At 38.6% G+C, this 21209-nt stretch overlaps 1 protein-coding gene across 3 annotated transcripts in view; it reads right to left on the bottom strand.

Moving 5' to 3' along the window:
- LOC133542153 (kinesin-like protein KIF26B) overlaps nt 1-8120 on the bottom strand; it is an 82213-nt gene extending 74093 nt beyond the window's left edge. For all 3 annotated transcript variants that reach the window (XM_061886030.1, XM_061886032.1, XM_061886031.1), the window contains exons 1-2: nt 7899-8120; nt 7486-7734 (exon numbers count right to left, since the gene is read on the bottom strand). In XM_061886030.1, coding sequence (XP_061742014.1) covers nt 7486-7674 — 189 coding nt within the window. In that variant the 5' untranslated portion in view covers nt 7675-7734; nt 7899-8120. The remainder of the gene's footprint in view (nt 1-7485; nt 7735-7898) is intronic.
- Nucleotides 8121-21209: the final 13089 nt, after the last annotated feature.

The following is a 21209-nucleotide window of genomic DNA, read 5'->3' as shown; positions in this document are numbered from 1 at the left end:
GAAATTGACTTATGCTGTCTTTAAGGTGAAGGGGACTGGTCATTGTTTTTTTGGTGACACCTAATCGCAATAATTTCTTAAACTCATGACGCAGTAAGTTGAAAAATGCGGACACGTTTGTTACTGGATACTTTCTAATACGCTTCTGCCTTGGAGACGTTGTATGTGTAAGCAATACGCAACTTAAATTTTGTGATGCTTGTTTATATTGACAAATGTCACCTTTTGTTGTTCAATTATCAATACACATGTTTAGCTTGTGTGATATTGAGTGCTTAGCTGTTGTGTAGCTGCCAGCTCCTAATAGCCTGTAGCCTAACATGTTTACCTTTTGTAAATGATTTTAGTTAAAGAGAATAACGTGTGTGTTTATTGGAGGACATTTAGATGTTAACTGTCTTTCCAGCTTTGAACAAGTAAATATTCTGCAGGACTGCTTGTATCGCACATGATATCACACACAAGTAAACACTTTGGAGAACTGTTTGTATTGCACATTATATCACACACACAAGTAAACACTCTACAGGGCTGCTTTTATCGAACATTAAATCAGGCACATGTAAACACTCTGCAGGACTACTTGTATCGCACAGGATATCACACACAAGTAATGGCGTTGCTGGCCAGCTTGTATTGCACGTGATATCACACACAAGTAAAGACGCTGCAGGACTGCTTGTATCGCACATGTTATCACACACAAGTAAACACTGTGCAGGACTGCTTGTATCGCACAAGCTATCACACACAAGTAAACACTGTGCAGAACTGCTTGTATCGCCCAAGCTATCACACACAAGTAAACACTGTGCAGAACTGCTTGTATCCCACATGTTATCACACACAAGTAAACACTGTGCAGGACTGCTTGTATCGCACAAGATATCACACACAAGTAAACACGCTGCAGAACTGTTTGTACCACACGTGATATCACTCACGGGTAAAAACTCTACAGGACTGCTTATATCGCACATGATATCACACACAAGTAAACACACTGCAGGACTGTTTGTATCGCATATGATATCACTCACAAGTAAACGGGCTGCAGGACTGCATATATCGCACTTGATATCACACACAATTAAACACGCTGCAGGACTGTTTTGCATTCCACAAGATATCACATACGAGTAACACACTGCAGGACTGTTGGTATCGCACATGATATCACACACAAGTAAACACGCTGCAGGACTGTTTTGTATTGCACAAGATATCACACACGAGTAACACACTGCAGGACTGCTTGTGTCGCACATGATATCACACAGACAAATAAACACTCTGCAGGACTGCTTGTATTGCACGTGATATCACACACAAGTAAACAGGCTGCAGGACTGCTTCTATCGCACATGATATCACACACAAGTACACACGCTGCAGGACTGTTTTGTATTCCACAAGATATCACATATGAGTAACACACTGCAGGACTGTTGGTATCGCACATGATATCACACAAAAGTAAACACTCTGCAGGACTGCTTACATTGCACATGATATCACACACAAGTAAGCAGGCTGCAGGACTGGTTATATCGCACATGATATCACACACAAGTACACACGCTGCAGGACTGTTTTGTATTCCACAAGATATCACATACGAGTAACACACTGCAGGACTGTTGGTATCGCACATGATATCACACAAAAGTAAACACTCTGCAGGACTGCTTACATTGCACATGATATCACACACAAGTAAACAGGCTGCAGGACTGCTTATATCGTGCATGATATCACACACAAGTAAACAGGCTGCAGGACTGCTTGTATCGCACATGATATCACACACAAGTAAAGACGCTGCAGACTGCTTGTATCGCACATTATATTGTCAATTTTGAACAGCATGTAAAAAAGTATTCAGTTTCCTGTCATTCAGTGACTCCTTTTAGACACATGAGGAAGAAAAAGCGATGCCGTGAATGAATGAATGAATGAATGGACGAGGTTCTCCGCTGTGAAGGTGTTTGAAGCAGACCAACTCAATATGAGGACATGATGTTGGGTGGATGCAGAGATGTGATGATTAACATCTGTAAGAATAAGTAACATCTGTCTGCAAACAACAACATGAGGACATGACACGAAGACGTGGACATGAAATATTCATGCTTGCTTTGCAGACTCTGGCTGAAAAACGGCCTGGAGTACTTTGTCATGAGAAAAGCAGATGATGGGTGTTGGCTGATTGACTGGAGTATGCGGGACGGTGGGCTTTTAATTTGAAGGAAGACTGTCATTTATATGGGTGTTGGCGATATGACCAGATTACGTGGGACGTTGAGCTTTTACTTTGAAGGAACGCTATCACTTAAAAGGGTGTTGGCTCTATCACCAGAGTATGTGGGACGTTGGGCTTTTATTTTGAAGGAACACTATCACTTACACGGGTGTTGGCTGTATGAACGGAGTATGTGAGACGGTGGGCTTTTATTTTGAAGGAAGACTGTCACTTATGTGGCCACAGAAACAATAATACTATTGTTTTAATTGGCAAACTCATTTGCTGCACTAACAGATTAAAAAACATATCTTTTCATCTGTCATGCCGTAGTCATGTTGTCTGTACTTACATTCAAACAATAACTTATTCTCACAATGTATTATTTGGTATAATGATTATAATGGAACTTTTTCAAAACAGGTTACAGGAGATGGCCTAAAAACATCTTGGAAAAAAACAAAAAAAATCCATATTTATACATACTTACACACATATATATAGATGTATATATATATATATATATATATATATATATATATATATATATATGTATATATTTATATATATATATATGTGTGTGTATTTATACATATAGATATATACATACATATGTATACATATATGTATATATGCATATGTATACATATATGTGTATGTATATATATATATTTATATATACAGACAGTACATATACAGTATATGTACAGTATATATCTAATAATTTTCGACTTAAAAATTGGATTGATATGTGTATATATGTAGGTATATATACATACATACATGCACACTGTCTACATTTTCATAATTTAATTTTTTTTAAATTTTATATATATATATATATACATATATATATATATACACACACAGTGCATATTTTTCCATAAATTTAAAAAATTGACTTAAAAATGTGATTTATATATATATATATATATATATATATATATATATATATATATATATATACACATACATATATATATATACATATGTGTGTGTGTATGTATGTATACATTGTATGCATATTTTCCCATAATTTACAAAAATACATTTATGTAAACATTGCTTAAAAATGAATTCTGATATAAAAATAAATAGATTTATATATACATACATACATACATGTCATACACACACAATTTTTTTCACAGTTTTTAAAATTCGACCTTTAAAGAATGATACATAAACAGCATATATTGTTTTTTTCCCATAATTTTAAAACATCGATTCTAAAAAAGTCACATGTATTTGAAAAAAAGACGTTATAACATATATCTTTGTATATTACATTATAGTAAATATTGTTTTTATTTATTTTCAGAAAGGATTAATCATTTTCAAATTGTGATGAACAAGAATTGCGATTCAGATGTGAATTGATTTCGATGTGCACCTGTAGTGAAGTGAATTGAATGATATTTATATAGCGCTTTTTCTCTAGTGACTCAAAGCGCTTTACATAGTGAAACCCAATATCTAAGTTACATTTAAATCGGTGTGGATGGCACTGGGAGCAGGTTTGTAAAGTGTCTTGCCCAAGGACACAACGGCAGTGACTAGGATGGCGGAAGCGGGGATCGAACCTGCAACCCTCAAGTTGCTGGCACGGCCGCTCTACCAACCGAGCTATACCAGATTGTACAGTCTGTAGATTTTACAGTAAAAAAAAAAAAAAAAAGCAGGTCAGTTGCCAGAATTTCACAGTAAAATGTAATTTTTTTTACACAGAATGACTGTAAATTAAAAACAGCACTATTGAAATTTCCACTGTAAAATTCTAGCGATTGAGCTGCCATAATTTTAACTGTAAAACAGGGGTGTCAAATGTACAACCCGAGGGAACAGGTTTTATCCGGTCCGCGGGATGAGTTTGCTAAGTGGAAAAACTAACCAGAAATTTTTGAATGAAAGTAACTGCTGTTCTAAATGTGTCCACTAGATGTCACAATAGCAAATCTTTGTATCTATATAGACCATGGGTGTCAAACTCTGGCCCATGTAATATATTTTGGCCCTTGAGACAATATTAAATTAACATTAGAGCTGGCCCGCCGGTATTATACGGCGGCGGTGCATTCACCGCTAATTCTAATACTTGCCAACCCTCACGATTTTCCCAGGAGACTCCCGAATTTCAGTGCCCCCCCTCCGGAAATCTGCCGGGGCAACCATTCTCTTGAATTTCTCCCGATTTCCACTCGGACAACAATATCGGCGGCGTGCCTTAAAGGTACTGCTTTTAGCATCATCTACAACCTGTCGTCATGTCCGCTTTTCCGCCATACAAACAGCGTGCCGGCCCAGTCACGTAATATATGCGGATTCTACACACACACAAGTGAATGCAATGCATACTTGGTCAACAGCCATACAGGTCACACTGAGGGTGGCCATACAAACAACTTTAACACTGTTACAAATATGCACCACAATGTGAACCCACACCAAACAAGAATGACAAACACATTTCCACACTGTAACACAACAGAACAAATACCCAGAATCCCTTGCAGCACTAACTCTTTCGGGACGCTACAATATACACCCCCGCTACCAACAAAACTCAATTTTGCATGTCACTATAAAGTTATATAAGCCTTGCTTGTTCAATATTCAATGCAAAACTTGTTCGAGTCCCTATTAAAAGGTTAAGTTGTTCAACTTTGGCCCGCGGCTTTGTTCAGTTTAGAATTTCGGCCCACTCTGTATTTGAGTTTGACACCCCTGATATAGACCAGGTTTCGGGAACCTTTTTGGCTGAGAGAGCTAAGAAGCCAAATATTTAAAAATGTATTTCTGTACGAGCCATATAATATTTTTTGTAATAACGCTGTTATTCTGAAGCTAACTGTGGAGGGGGCGTGGCCTGCGGGCCTGCAGCGAAGCGGGGTGTTGCCAGGATCAGCCTCAAAATCAGCGACAGGTGCGTAGATGGCCCATCTGGGCCTTGTTATCTAATCACCTGCCGCTCGGTTATAAGCAGCAGCCAGGAGGAGAGACGGGGTTGGAGCTGGAGCCAAAGCACAAGCGAGGACGAAAGACAAAAAGACAATTGCTGGAAAGCAACTGAGAGACTTATTGAAAAATAAAACAACATTGTAACCCTGAAACAGGCTCTCATGTTGGTGCTTGGTGGTCTGAAGAACCCCCAGGAGGGCAAGCCCCACACTAACCAATAGTAAATAAATAACTTCCTACCATTAACGCAACTTCTTAAACAGCTGCGGTAGAAAACGGATGGATGGATTAAAAATGCATGAGAATGTTTTATATTTTGAACATTATTTTTAACACTAAAGTGGAATTATTCATTACTTATCGTGTTAAGCAATGTCAGCTCAGATTTATCCGAGAGCCAGACGCAGTCATCAAAAGAGCCACATCTGGCTCTAGAGCCATAGGTTCCCTACCCCTGATATAGACCATGCTACAAATGTACAAAATAAACCACATGATGTGAGTACTATGTAGTCAAACTACATCAATAACATACTGTAATTTAAATTTTATATATTTATTTTTTTGATAGATTGCAAATTAACACCAACGAGTTGACTGATGAACATTATCACATCATTTATTCAAAAAGTATAAATAACGACAAATAAAGATGTAATACTACTAACCATTGTAATGTGTACATTTTCAGAATGTGCTTGTTCTATTTTTAAACAAAAACAAAAAAATCCCCCTGCGATGAGGTGGCGACTTGTCCAGGGTGTACGCCGGCTTCCGCCCGATTGTAGCTGAGATAGGCGCCAGCGCCCCCCGCAACCCCAAAAAGGGAATAAGCGGTAGAAAATGGATGGATGGATGGATGGATGGAACAAAAAAATCTGAAATTGTCTTTATTTTTAAGTTATCCTTCCGTGATTTTACCACTTGGGAGTAGATTTTTCTCCATGTGGCCCCGGATCTAAAATGAGTTTGACACCCCTGCCGTACGATCAAACTCAAATACAGAGTGGGCCCAAAATTTAAAACTGAACAAATTTGGTGGTCTAGTGGTTAGGATTCGGCGCTCTCACCGCCGCGGCCCGGGTTCGATTCCCGGTCAGGGAACTTCCTTTACCATGAATTGATTAACGTGGACCCCGACTTAAACAAGTTGAAAAACTTATTCGGGTGTTACCATTTAGTGGTCAATTGTACGGAATATGTACTGTACTGTGCAATCTACTAATAAAAGTATCAATCAATCAATCAATCAATCAAAGCCGCGGGCCGAGGTTGAACAAATTAACCTTTTAGGTGGTATCCTGTATTGTAGTGTCCCGGAAGAGTCAGTGCTGCAAGGGGTTCTGGGTATTTGTTCTGTTGTGTTAAGGTACGGATCCATCCATCCATCCATTTTCTACCGCTTATTCCCTTTCGGGGTCGCGGGGGGCGCTGGTGCCTATCTCAGCTACAATCGGGCAGAAGGCAGGGTACACCCTGGACAAGTCGCCACCTCATCACAGGGCCAACACAGATAGACAGACAACATTCACACTCACATTCACACACTAGGGCCAATTTAGTGTTGCCAATCAACCTATCCCCAGGTGCATGTCTTTGGAAGTGGGAGGAAGCCGGAGTACCCGGAGGGAACCCACGCATTCACGGGGAGAACATGCAAACTCCACACAGAAAGATCCCGAGCCTGGATTTGAACCCAGGACTGCAGGAACTTCGTATTGTGAGGTACGGATGTTCTCCCCAAATGTGTTTGCCATTCTTGTTTGGTGTGGGTTCACAGTGTGGCACATTTTGTAACAGTGTTAAAGTTGTTTAAACGGCCACCCTCATGTGTCACCTGTACGGCTGTTGACCAAGTATGCATTGCATTCACTTATGAGTGTGTATAAGCCGCTTACATTATGAAGCTGTTTGTATGGAGGATAAGCGGACGTGACGACAGGTTTTAGAGAACGTTAAAGGCAATATTCGGGAAATCGGGAGATATTCGGGAGAATGGTTGCCCAGGGAGATTTTCGGGAGGGGCACTGAACTTCGGAAGTCTCCCAGAAAAATCGGGAGGGTTGGCAAGTATGAATATTAGCGGTGAATGCGGTGTTACAGCGGCACAGCTCTAATGCTAATTTGATATTGCCTCAAGGGCTAAATTTGGCCCGCAGGCCAGAGTTTGACACCCATGATCTACGGCCATTGTTTTTACACTGCGAGAAGACATTGTTATTCTTTTTTTGTAGCAAAAGCTGCCGACTTTGGTCCAGTATTTGACAAGAGTCCATGGTACCGACCTTGCAGGAGAAGTGGTGATGCACAGACAGGCTGAGGGCTTGTTTCTTCAGAGCCACAAGGGTGGCTGAGCATCTTTCACAGCTTGCGTCTTTCCTCTCACACCGTCCAAGTCCGGCACTTCGGTGTCCTCCTCCGGAACCGGGGAGAGACTTGTAGGACGGGACGGGCTCGGCTCTGTGGTGGTACATGCTGGAGGTCCCTGGACCCTCCTTTTGGATGCCTCAAAGTGTGCAGGACGCGCAGTGGTCCTGGAGACAAAACACCAGGACGCATCAGAGCTTCATCGGTCGACGTTCCAACCACACCCACGAGGATTTGGATCAAACGGATCGGAGCCACGAAAAGCAAGCAGTATTTAGGAGAAAAAAAAAGTTCATAAATAATGGTTTTATTCCAATGAAAGAGGACTTACCGGGGCAGTAAATGTCGGACCTCCTCCAGTCACAGACGACATAACAACTTGTTAATATTTAAAAAAAAAAAGACGTCCGAACAAAGGAGGGCTGCACTTTGCTGGGGTTGTGCCGACGCTTGGTTCGCCCAAAGGCGGGAACATTTCCTCCCGCGTCGGACGAGGACGCGGCGGGAGAGTCCAGAGAAAGAGGCGAGAGGTGCGTGGATGAAAGTGTTGCAGACGGGAATGAGCGCCGCTCGCACGCTCGTCGCTTCACACCTTCAGTGTGTGGCACAGGCCGCCAGAGGGCGCCAGAGCGCAAGCTGCAGCATCACGATGACGCTGCTGCATGTAAACCACTTTCGGGCGGCTTGATATGGAATATATTAATAAAATATACGAATACAAATGTGATGTACGGATAAGTAAATAATTTGTATGAATAAACGCGTAATTGTAAATATATTTTTTGAGATTTGAAAATATAAAAATGTATAAAAATAAAAATGTGACATACAAATAAATCAATAATTTGTGTAAATACACATGTTTTTATAAATACATTATTGAGATTTGAATACAAATATGCTTGATTTTGTATTTGTATTTCTGTGATAAGAAGGCAACTTGTCCAGGGTGTAGCCCGCCTCCCGCCCAATTGTAGCTGAGATTTATTTATTTATTTATTTCTATTAAGGATCCCCATTAGCTTGTTGCCACAACAACCCACTAGTCTTCCAGGTGTCCACAACTCAATACATTCATCCATCCATTTTCTACCGCTTATTCCATTTTGGGGTAGCGGAAGGCTACAATCGGGCGGAAGGCGGTGTACACCCTGGACAAGTCGCCACCTCATCTCAGACAGACAACATTCACACTCACATTCACACACTAGGGACCATTTAGTGTTGCCAATTACAAGTAAAACCACATAATTATAACTACATGATACAGACAAAAATAAAATAAAAGCATCAATAAGAAAACAGGCAAACAATTTACAGACACAGAATAATCATTACCATATAAATATAACTACACAATATAAAACGAGCAAACTAATTTAAAGACTCAGATAAAATATTACTCTCATTTTAAAAACATGTTTACTTTCAATGCCGGTGAGAAATTGAAGCAGGTTATTCCAGAGCGATACAGATCCATAAATAAAAGATTTCCGCAAAGCATTCTTCCTGGGACGAGTGAGTACAAAATGCCCCTCACTGGACGCCATAGATAGGCACCAGCACCCCCCGGGACCCCAAAGGGAATAAGCGGTAGGAAATGGATGGATGTATTTGTATTTGTATTGGATTTGCACAAGTGAATCACTTGTTTGCTTTTGTGTCGATGAGACATTCCTCCCACAAACCAGATGCACAAATAAATGTGACATACACACTTCCCTGAACAACCAGCAGCGGGCACTGCAGCCTGAAAAGAGATACGTATCTACCATACTTGCCAACCATCCCGAATTTTCCCAAGAGACTCCCGAATTTCAGTGCGCCTCCCGAAAATCTCCTGGGGCAACCATTCTCCTGAATTTCTCCCGATTTCCACCCGGACAACAATATTGTGGCTGCATTTAGCGTCCTCTACAACCTGTCGTCAAATCCGCTTTTCTGCCATACAAACAGCGTGTCGGTGTATTCACATAGTTTATGTGGCTTTCACACACACAAGTGAATGCAATGCATACTTGGTCAACAGCCATACAGGTCAACTTTAACACTGTTTCACATATATGCGCCACACTGTGAACCCACACCAAACAAGAATGACAAACATTTCGGGAGAACATCCGCGCCGTAACACAACATAAACACAAAATAACAAATATACAGAAACCCTTGCAGCACTAACTCTTCTGGGACGCTACAATTTACACCCCCGCTACCACCAAAGCCCGCCCCCGTCCACCTCAACAACCCTCCCCCCACCCCCCATCTTCCGAATTCGGAGGTCTCAAGGTTGTCAAGTATGGTATCTACATCGGGACAAGGCTATTAAACAGCATTAATACAATAAAGCAAACCGCTAGCACGATCTTTCAGATTAACTGGATGAATTAGCTTTAGCGAATACAATGCTAACGTTAGGTAGTTCAGGCCCGTCATGCGTTCTTATTGTTTTTGTGTAGAGAACTCCTAGAATTATGCATATAATGCATATAATGCTCTGTGACCCAGACCACTCTGGCTGCAGTGCCCTCTGCTGGTTGTTCAGGGGAGTGTGTAGGTCACATTTATTTGTGAATCTGGTTTGTGGTAGGAATGTCTCGTCGACACAAAAGCAAAAAAGCGATCCACATCTGCGAATTCAATACAAATACAAAATACAAAATCAAGCATATTTATATTCAAATCTCAAAAATATATTTTACAAATACACGCTTATATATACAAATTATTGATTTATTTGTATGTCATATTTTTATATTTAGAAATGTTATTTGTATGTATTTTCAAATCTCAAAAATATATTTCAAATCCGCGTTTATTTATGCAAATTATTTATTTATTTGTATATCACATTTGTATTTGTATATTTATTAATACATGCATATGTGCTGTTATCATATTGATATACATAAGTTGATGTGTGACAATTCTACTTCCATAGCTTGACATTTAAAAAAAACATCAAAAAGAGATTTGAGCCCGACGGTGATTTTATTTTTTTTATTTTTTATTTTTGTATTAGTTCGCCTCTTAAAAATATTACAACAACACACAACTTCTATATGGTAATTACAAAAGAGACACCATGTGAAAGTAAATTAAAGGAGAACTAAATGAGTCTAATTGTCGTCTAGACCAGGGGTCACCAACCTTTTTGAAACCAAGAGCTACTTCTTGGGTACTGATTAATGCGAAGGGCTACCAGTTTGATACACACTTAAATAAATTGCCAGAAATAGCCAATTTGCTCAATTTACCTTTAATAAATAAATCTATATATATCAAAAAATGGGTATTTCTGTCTGTCATTCCGTCGTACATTTTTTTTCCTTTTACGGAAGTTTTTTTGTAGAGAATAAATGATGAAAAAACACTTAATTGAGGAGAAAACAGGAAAAAAATGAAAATTCAATTTTGAAACATATAGTTTATCTTCAATTTCGACTCTTTAAAATTCAAAATTCAACCGAAAAAATGAAGAGGAAAAACTAGCTAATTCAAATCTTTTTGAAAAAATTAAAAAAATAATTTATGGAACATCATTAGTAATTTTTCCTGATTAAGATTAATTTTAGAATTTTGATGACATGTTTTAAATAGGTTAAAATCCAATCTGCACTTTGTTAGAATATATAACAAATTGGACCAAGCTATATTTCTAACAAAGACAAATCATTATTTCTTCTAGATTTTCCAGAACAAAAAATTTAAAAGAAATTCAAAATACTTTGAAATAAGATTCTACAGATTTTGTAGATTTGCTAGAATAATCTTTTTGAATTTTAATCATAATAAGTTTGAAGGAATATTTCACAAATATTCTTCGTCGAAAAAACAGAAGCTATTAAAATGTATTTATTATACTTTACAATAAAAAAATAAGTATTGAACATTGATTTAAATTGTCAGGAAAGAAGAGGTAGGAATTTAAAAGGTAAAAAGGTATATGTGTTTAAAAATCCTCAAATCATTTTTTAGGTTGTATTTTTTTTCTAAAATTGTCTTTCTGAAAGTTATAAGAAGCAAAGTAAAAAAATTAATGAATGTATTTAAACAAGTGAAGACCAAGTCTTTAAAATATTTTGTTGGATTTTCAAATTCTATTTGAGTTTTGTCTCTCTAAGAATTAAAAATGTCGAACAAAGCGAGACCAGCTTGCTAGTAAATAAATAAAATTTAAAAAATAGAGGCAGCTCACTGGTAAGTGCTGCTATTTGAGCTATTTTTAGAACAGGCCAGCGGGCGACTCATCTGGTCCTTACGGGCTACCTGGTGCCCACAGGCACCGCGTTAGTGACCCCTGATATAATCTAATCTAATTTAATCCCCCGTCCGATTGGTACCGGGCCGCACAAGAAATAAAAAATCTCACATATGCGGTCCTCTCCAAGGTTTCTCATAGTCATCATTGTCACCGACGTCCCACTGGGTGTGAGTTTTCCTTGCCCTTATGTGGGCCTACCGAGGATGTCGTAGTGGTTTGTGCAGCCCTTTGAGACACTAGTGATTTAGGGCTATATAAATAATAATTGATTGATTGATTGATAATTGAATCACTTGTTTATTTTTCAACAATTTTTTTGTCATTTTTATATCTTTTTTTCCAAATAGTTCAAGAAAGACCACTACAAATGAGCAATAGTTTGCACTGTTATACAATTTAAAGGCCTACTGAAATTAGATTTTCTCATTTAAACGGTGATAGCAGGTCCATTCCATGTGTCATACTTGATCATTTCGCGATATTGCCATATTTTTGCTGAAAGGAATTAGTAGAGAACATCCACGATAAAGTTTGCAACTTTCGGTGCTAAGCGAAAAGCCCTGCCTCTACTGGAAGTTGCAGACGATGATGTCACACGTCTGGGGGCTCCTCACATATTCCCATTGATTTTAATGGGAGTCTCCAACAAAAAGTGCTATTCGGAAAGAGAAAACGACAATTTCCCCATTAATTTGAGCGAGGATGAAAGATTCGTGTTTGAGGATATTGATAGCGACGGACTAGAAAAAAAAAGTTAAATCAAAAAAAAAACGTGATTGCATTGGGATGTTTTTAGACACATTTACTAGGTTAATTCTGGGAAATCCCTTATCTTTCTGTTGTGTTGCTAGTGTTTTAGTGAGTTTAACAGTACCTGATAGTCCAAAGGGTGTCTCCACGGGTGTCTTGACGCGCAGTGTCTCAGGGAAGTCGACGGCAGCTATGGACAGCACAAGCTCAGCTTTTCTCCGGTAAGAACTGACTTTTTAACCACAATTTTCTCACCGAAACCTGCTGGTTGACATTCGGTAGGGATCCATGTTGGCTTGACCGCGCTCTGATCCATAGGCAAGTTTCCCCTCCAGGAAATTTAAACAAGGAATCACCGTGTGTTTGTGTGGTTAAAGGCTAAAGCTTCCCAACTTTGTCTTTCTACTGTGACTTCTCCAATATTAATTGAACATATTGCAAAAGATTCAGCAACACAGATCTCCAAAATACTGTGTAATTATGCCGTTAAAGCAGACGACTTTTAGCTGTGTGTGTGTGCAGCGCTCATATTCATAACAGCCCGTGAAGTCTTGCGTACACGTCATCATTACACGACGTTTTCAACAAGAAACTAGGTGACATTATACGCAAATACGGTGTTAGCTTTCACTGTTATGCTGATGACACCCAACTCTACATGCCCCTAAAGCTGACCAACACGCCGGATTGTAGTCAGCTGGAGGCGTGTCTTAATGAAATTAAACAATGGATGTCCGCTAACTTTTTGCAACTTAATGCCAAAAAAACGGAAATGCTCATTATCGGTCCTGCTAGACACCGAACTCTATTTAATAATACAACTCTAACATTTGACAACCAAACAATTAAACAAGGCGACACGGTAAAGAATCTGGGTATTATCTTCGACCCAACTCTCTCCTTTGAGGCACACATTAAAAGCGTTACTAAAACGGCCTTCTTTCATCTCCGTAATATCGCTAAAATTCGCTCCATTCTGTCCACTAAAGACGCTGAGATCATTATCCATGCGTTTGTTACGTCTCGCCTCGATTACTGTAACGTATTATTTTCGGGTCTCCCCATGTCTAGCATTAAAAGATTACAGTTGGTACAAAATGCGTCTGCTAGACTTTTGACAAGAACAAGAAAGTTTGATCACATTACGCCTGTACTGGCTCACCTGCACTGGCTTCCTGTGCACTTAAGATGTGACTTTAAGGTTTTACTACTTACGTATAAAATACTACACGGTCTAGCTCCATCCTATCTTGCCGATTGTATTGTACCATATGTCCCGGCAAGAAATCTGCGTTCAAAGGACTCCGGCTTGTTAGTGATTCCCAAAGCCCCAAAAAAGTCTGCGGGCTATAGAGCGTTTTCCGTTCGGGCTCCAGTACTCTGGAATGCCCTCCCGGTAACAGTTCGAGATGCCACCTCAGTAGAAGCATTTAAGTCTCACCTTAAAACTCATTTGTATACTCTAGCCTTTAAATAGACTCCCTTTTTAGACCAGTTGATCTGCTGTTTCTTTTCTTTTCTTTTTCTTCTATGTCCCACTCTCCCTTGTGGAGGGGGTCCGGTCCGATCCGGTGGCCATGTACTGCTTGCCTGTGTATCGGCTGGGGACATCTCTGCGCTGCTGATCCGCCTCCGCTTGGGATGGTTTCCTGCTGGCTCCGCTGTGAACGGGACTCTCGCTGCTGTGTTGGATCCGCTTTGGACTGGACTCTCGCGACTGTGTTGGATCCATTGTGGATTGAATTTTCACAGTATCATGTTAGACCCGCTCGACATCCATTGCTTTCCTCCTCTCTAAGGTTCTCATAGTCATTATTGTCACCGACGTCCCACTGGGTGTGAGTTTTCCTTGCCCTTATGTGGGCCTACCGAGGATGTCGTGGTGGTTTGTGCAGCCCTTTGAGACACTAGTGATTTAGGGCTATATAAGTAAACATTGATTGATTGAAACTCCCGGGAAATTCAAAATTGCAATTTAGTAAACTAAAAAGGCCGTATTGGCATGTGTTGCAATGTTAATATTTCATCATTGATATATAAACTATCAGACTGCGTGGTGGGTAGTAGTGGGTTTCAGTAGGCCTTTAATAAATCAGAAACTGATGTCATAGTGCTGTATTTTATTTCTTTATCTCTTTTTTTCAATCAAAAATGCTTTGCTCTGATTAGGGGGTACTTGAATTAAAAAAATGTTCACAGGGGGTACATCACTGAAAAGAGGTTGAGAACCACTGATATATATCAATACAGTCTGCAGGGATACAGTCCGAAAGCCAGGGGTAACCAGGTAGCCCGTAAGGACCAGATGAGTCGCCCCCGCTGGCCTGTTCTAAAAATAGTTCAAATAGCAGCACTTAACAGTGAGCTGCCTCTTTTTTATTTTATTTTATTATTTACTGGCAAGCTGGTCTCGCTTTGCTCGACATTTTTAATTCTGAGAGAGACAAAACTCAAATAGAATTTGAAAATCCAAGAAAATATTTAAAGACTTGGTCTTCACTTGTTTAAATTAATTCATTTTATTTTTTACTTTGCTTCTTATAACTTTTAGAAAGACAATCTTAGAGAAAAAATACAGTCTTAAAAAAGATTATAGGATTTTTAAACACATATACCCTTTACCTTTTAAATTCCTTCCTCTTCTTTCTTGAGAATTTAAATCCATTTTCAAGTGAATTCATTTTTTTATTGTAAAGAATAATAAAAACATTTTTAATTTAATTCTTCATTTTAGCTTCTGTTTTTTCGACGAAGAATATTTGTGAAATATTTCTTCAAACTTATTATGAATAAAACAAAAAAAAAAATATTCTGGCAAATCTAAAAAATCTGTAGAATTAAAATTTAAATCTTATTTCAAAGTCTTTTGAATTTCTTTTAGAAATGTTTGTTCTGGAAAATCTAGAAGAAATAATGATTTGTCTTTGTTAGAAATATAGCTTGGTCCAATTTGTTATATATTCTAACAAAGTGCAGATTGGATTTTAACCTATTTAAAACATGTCATCAAAATTCCAAAATTAATCTTAATCAGGAAAAATTACTAAAATATTCCATAAATTTTTCAAAAATATTCGAATTAGCTAAGGTTTCTCTTCTTTTTTTGGTTGAATTTTGAATTTTTAAGAGTCGAAATTGAAGATAAACTATGTTTCAAAATTTAATTTTCATTTTTTCACCTCTTTTAAACCGTTCTATTAATTTTTTTTTTCATCATTTATTCTCTACAAAAAAACCTTCTGTAGAAAGAAATAAAATGTACGACGGAATGACAGACAGAAATACCCTTTTTTTTTTGACATTTATCTGTTTCTATATATATTTATTGTGAGAAATCATTAAGATGATCAGTTTCCACAAAGATAAATATCATTAATTATTAACAATAACATAGAGTTAAAGGTAAATTGAGCAAATTATTTCAGGCAATTTATTTAAGTGTGTATCAAACTGGTAGCCCTTCGGATTATTTAGTACCCAAGAAGTAGCTCTTGGTGTTGGCCCTGCGATGAGGTGGCGACTTGTCCAGGGTGTACCCCGCCTTCCGCCCGATTGTAGCAGATATAGACGCCAGCGCCCCCCGCCACCCCAAAAAAGGGAATAAGCGGTAGAAAATGGATGGGAAGGATGGATGGAATGACAGACAAAAAAAACATTTTTTTTTAATTTTTTTTTTTACATTTATCTGTTTTTTATATATATTTATTGTGAGAAATCATTAAGATGATCAGTGTTTCCACAAAGATAAATATCATTAATTATTAACAATAACATAGAGTTAAAGGTAAATTGAGCAAATTATTTCTGGCAATTTATTTAAGTGTGTATCAAACTGGTAGCCCTTCGGATTATTTAGGACCCAAGAAGTAGCTCTTGGTGTTGGCCCTGCGATGAGGTGGCGACTTGTCCAGGGTGTACCCCGCCTTCCGCCCGACTGTAGCAGAGATAGACGCCAGCGCCCCCAGTGATCCCAAAAAAGGGAATAAGCGGTAGGAAATGGATGGGATGGATGGACGGAATGACAGACAGAAATACCCATTTTTTTTTTTTTTTTTTTTGACATTTATCTGTTTCTATATATATTTATTGTGAGAAATCATTAAGATGATCACTGTTTCCACAATGATAAATATCATTAATTATTAACAATAAGATAGAGTTAAAGGTAAATTTAGCAAATTATTTCTGGCAATTTATTTAAGTGTGTATCAAACTGGTAGCCCTTCGCATTGATCACTACCCAAGAAGTAGCTCTTGGTGTTGGCCCTGCGATGAGGTGGCGACTTGTCCAGGGTGTACCCCGCCTTCCGCCCGATTTTAGCGGAGATAGGCGCCAGCGACCCCAAAAAAGGGAATACGCTTTAGAAAATGGATGGGATGGATGGATGGAATGACAGACAGAAATACCCATTTTTTTTTATTATTTTTTTTACATTTATCTGTTTCTATATATATTTATTGTGACAAATCATTAAGATGATCAGTGTTTCCACAATGATAAATATCATTAATTATTAACAATAAGATAGAGTTAAAGGTAAATTGAGCAAATTATTTCTGGCAATTTATTTAAGTGTGTATCAAACTGGTAGCCCTTTGGATTATTTAGTACCCAAGAAGTAGCTCTCGGTGTTGGCCCTGCGATGAGGTGGCGACTTGTCCAGGGTGTACCCCGCCTTCCGCCCGATTGTAGCGGAGATAGGCGCCAGAGCCCCCCGCCACCCCAAAAAAGGGAATAAGCGGTAGAAAATGGATGGGATGAATGGACGGAATGACGGACAGAAATACCCATGTTTTTAAATTTTTTTTTTTACATTTATCTGTTTCTATATATATTTATTGTGAGAAATCATTAAGATTATCAGTTTCCACAAAGATAAATATCATTAATTATTAACAATAACATAGAGTTAAAGGTAAATTGAGCAAATTATTTCTGGCAATTTATTTAAGTGTGTATCAAACTGGTAGCCCTTCGGATTATTTAGTACCCAAGAAGTAGCTCTTGGTGTTGGCCCCGCGATGAGGTGGCGACTTGTCCAGGGTGTACCCCCCCTTCCGCCCGACTGTAGCAGAGATAGACGCCAGCGCCCCCCGCCACCCCAAAAAAGGGAATAAGCGGTAGGAAAATGGATGGGATGGATGGATGGAATGACAGAGAGAAATACCCTTTTTTTTTTTTTTTACATTTATCTGTTTCTATATATATTTATTGTGAGAAATCATTAAGATGATCAGTTTCCACAATGATAAATATCATTAATTATTAACAATAACATAGAGTTAAAGGTAAATTGAGCAAATTATTTCTGGCAATTTATTTAAGTGTGTATCAAACTGGTAGCCCTTCGGATTATTTAGTACCCAAGAAGTAGCTCTTGGTGTTGGCCCTGCGATGAGGTGGCGACTTGTCCAGGGTGTACCCCGCCTTCTGCCCGATTTTAGCGGAGATAGGCGCCCAGCGACCCCAAAAAAGGGAATATGCGGTAGAAAATGGATGGGATGGATGGACGGAATGACAGACAGAAATACCCATTTTTTTAAATTATTTTTTTACATTTATCTGTTTCTATATATATTTATTGTGATAAATCATTAAGATGATCAATGTTTCCACAAAGATAAATATCATTAATTATTAACAATAACATAGAGTTAAAGGTAAATTGAGCAAATTATTTCTGGCAATTTATTTAAGTGTGTATCAAACTGGTAGCCCTTCACATGAATCAGTACCCAAGAAGTAGCTCTTGGTGTTGGCCCTGCGATGAGGTGGCGACTTGTCCAGGGTGTACCCCGCCTTCTGCCCGATTTTAGCGGAGATAGGCGCCCAGCGACCCCAAAAAAGGGAATATGCGGTAGAAAATGGATGGGATGGATGGACGGAATGACAGACAGAAATACCCATTTTTTTAAATTTTTTTTTTTACATTTATCTGTTTCTATATATATTTATTGTGAGAAATCATTAAGATGATCACTGTTTCCACAATGATAAATATCATTAATTATTAACAATAACATAGAGTTAAAGGTAAATTAAGCAAATTATTTCTGGCAATTTATTTAAGTGTGTATCAAACTGGTAGCCCTTTGGATTATTTAGTACCCAAGAAGTAGCTCTTGGTGTTGGCCCTGCGATGAGATGGCGACTTGTCCAGGGTGTACCCCGCCTTCCACCCGATTGTAGCAGAGATAGGCGCCAGCGCCCCCCGCCACCCCAAAAAAGGGAATAAGCGGTAGAAAATGGATGGGATGGATGGATGGAATGACAGAGAGAAATACCCATTTTTATTTTTATTTTTTACATTTGTCTGTTTCAATATATATTTATTGTGATAAATCATTAAGATGATCAGTTTCCACAAAGATAAATATCATTAATTATTAACAATAACATAGAGTTAAAGGTAAATTGAGCAAATTATCTCTGGCAATTTATTTAAGTGTGTATCAAACTGGTAGCCCTTCGGATTATTTAGTACCCAAGAAGTAGCTCTTGGTGTTGGCCCTGCGAGGAGGTGGCGACTTGTCCAGGGTGTACCCCGCCTTCCGCCCGATTGTAGCTGAGATAGGCGCCAGCGCCCCCCGCCACCCCAAAAAAGGGAGTAAGCGGTAGAAAATGGATGGGATGGATGGACGGAATGACGGACAGAAATACCCATTTTTTTTAATATTTTTTTTACATTTATCTGTTTCTATATATATTTATTGTGATAAATCATTAAGAGGATCAGTTTCCACAAAGATAAATATCATTAATTATTAACAATAACATAGAGTTAAAGGTAAATTGAGCAAATTATCTCTGGCAATTTATTTAAGTGTGTATCAAACTGGTAGCCCTTCGGATTATTTAGTACCCAAGAAGTAGCTCTTGGTGTTGGCCCTGCGATGAGGTGGCGACTTGTCCAGGGTGTACGCCGCCTTCCGCCCGATTGTAGCAGAGATAGGCGCCAGCACCCCCCGCCACCCCTAAAAAGGGGATAAGCGATAGAAAAATGGATGGGATGGATGGACGGAATGACAGACAGAAATACCAATTTTATTTTTTTTACATTTATCTGTTTCTATATATATTTATTGTGAGAAATCATTAAGATGATCACTGTTTCCACAAAGATAAATATCATTAATTATTAACAATAACATAGAGTTAAAGGTAAACTGAGCAAATTATTTCTGGCAATTTATTTAAGTGTGTATCAAACTGGTAGCCCTTCGGATTATTTAGTACCCAAGAAGTAGCTCTTGGTGTTGGCCCTGCGATGAAGTGGCGACTTGTCCAGGGTGTAGCCCGCCTTCTGCCCGATTGTAGCGGAGATAGGCGCCAGCGCCCCTCGCCACCCCAAAAAAGGGAATAAGCGGTAGAAAAATGGATGGGATGGATGGATGGAATGACAGACAGAAATACCAATTTTTTTAAATTCTTTTTTTGACATTTATTTGTTTCTATATATATTTATTGTGAGAAATCATTAAGATGATCAGTGTTTCCACAAAGATAAATATCATTAATTATTAACAATAACATAGAGTTAAAGGTAAATTGAGCAAATTATTTCTGGCAATTGATTTAAGTGTGTATCAAACTGGTAGCCCTTTGGATTATTTAGTACCCAAGAAGTAGCTCTTGGTGTTGGCCCTGCGATGAGGTGGCGACTTGTCCAGGGTGTACCCCGCCTTCCGCCCGACTGTAGCAGACATAGGCGCCAGCGCCCCCAGTGATCCCAAAAAAGGGAATAAGCGGTAGGAAATGGATGGGATGGATGGACGGAATGACAGACAGAAATACCCATTTTTTTTTTTTTTTTTTGACATTTATCTGTTTCTATATATATTTATTGTGAGAAATCATTAAGATGATCACTGTTTCCACAATGATAAATATCATTAATTATTAACAATAACATAGAGTTAAAGGTAAATTGAGCAAATTATTTCTGGCAATTGATTTAAGTGTGTATCAAACTGGTAGCCCTTTGGATTATTTAGTACCCAAGAAGTAGCTCTTGGTGTTGGCCCTGCGATGAGGTAGCGACTTGTCCAGGGTGTACCCCACCCTCCACCCGATTGTAGCAGAGATAGACGGCAGCGCCCCCCGCCACCCCAAAAAAGGGAATAAGCGGTAGGAAATGGATGGGATGGATGGATGGAATGACAGACAGAAATACCCTTTTTTTTTTTTTTACATTTATCTGTTTCTATATATATTTATTGTGAGAAATCATTAAGATGATCAGTTTCCACAATGATAAATATCATTAATTATTAACAATAACATAGAGTTGAAGGTAAATTGAGCAAATTATTTCTGGCAATTTATTTAAGTGTGTATCAAACTGGTAGCCCTTTGGATTATTTAGTACCCAAGAAGTAGCTCTTAGTGTTGGCCCTGCGAGGAAGTGGCGACTTGTCCAGGGTGTACCCCGCCTTCCGCCCGATTGTAGCAGAGATAGACGCCAGCGCCCCCCGCCACCCCAAAAAAGGGAATAAGCGGTAGGAAAATGGATGGGATGGATGAATGGAATGACAGAAAGATATACCCTTTTTTTTTTTACATTTATCTGTTTCTATATATATTTATTGTGAGAAATCATTAAGATGATCAGTTTCCACAATGATAAA

This window comes from Nerophis ophidion, linkage group LG24 (assembly GCF_033978795.1).
Source record: "Nerophis ophidion isolate RoL-2023_Sa linkage group LG24, RoL_Noph_v1.0, whole genome shotgun sequence".
NCBI lineage: Eukaryota > Metazoa > Chordata > Actinopteri > Syngnathiformes > Syngnathidae > Nerophis > Nerophis ophidion.
Note: the sequence above shows the minus strand (reverse complement) of the source record. Positions and strands in the feature narration are given on the sequence as shown.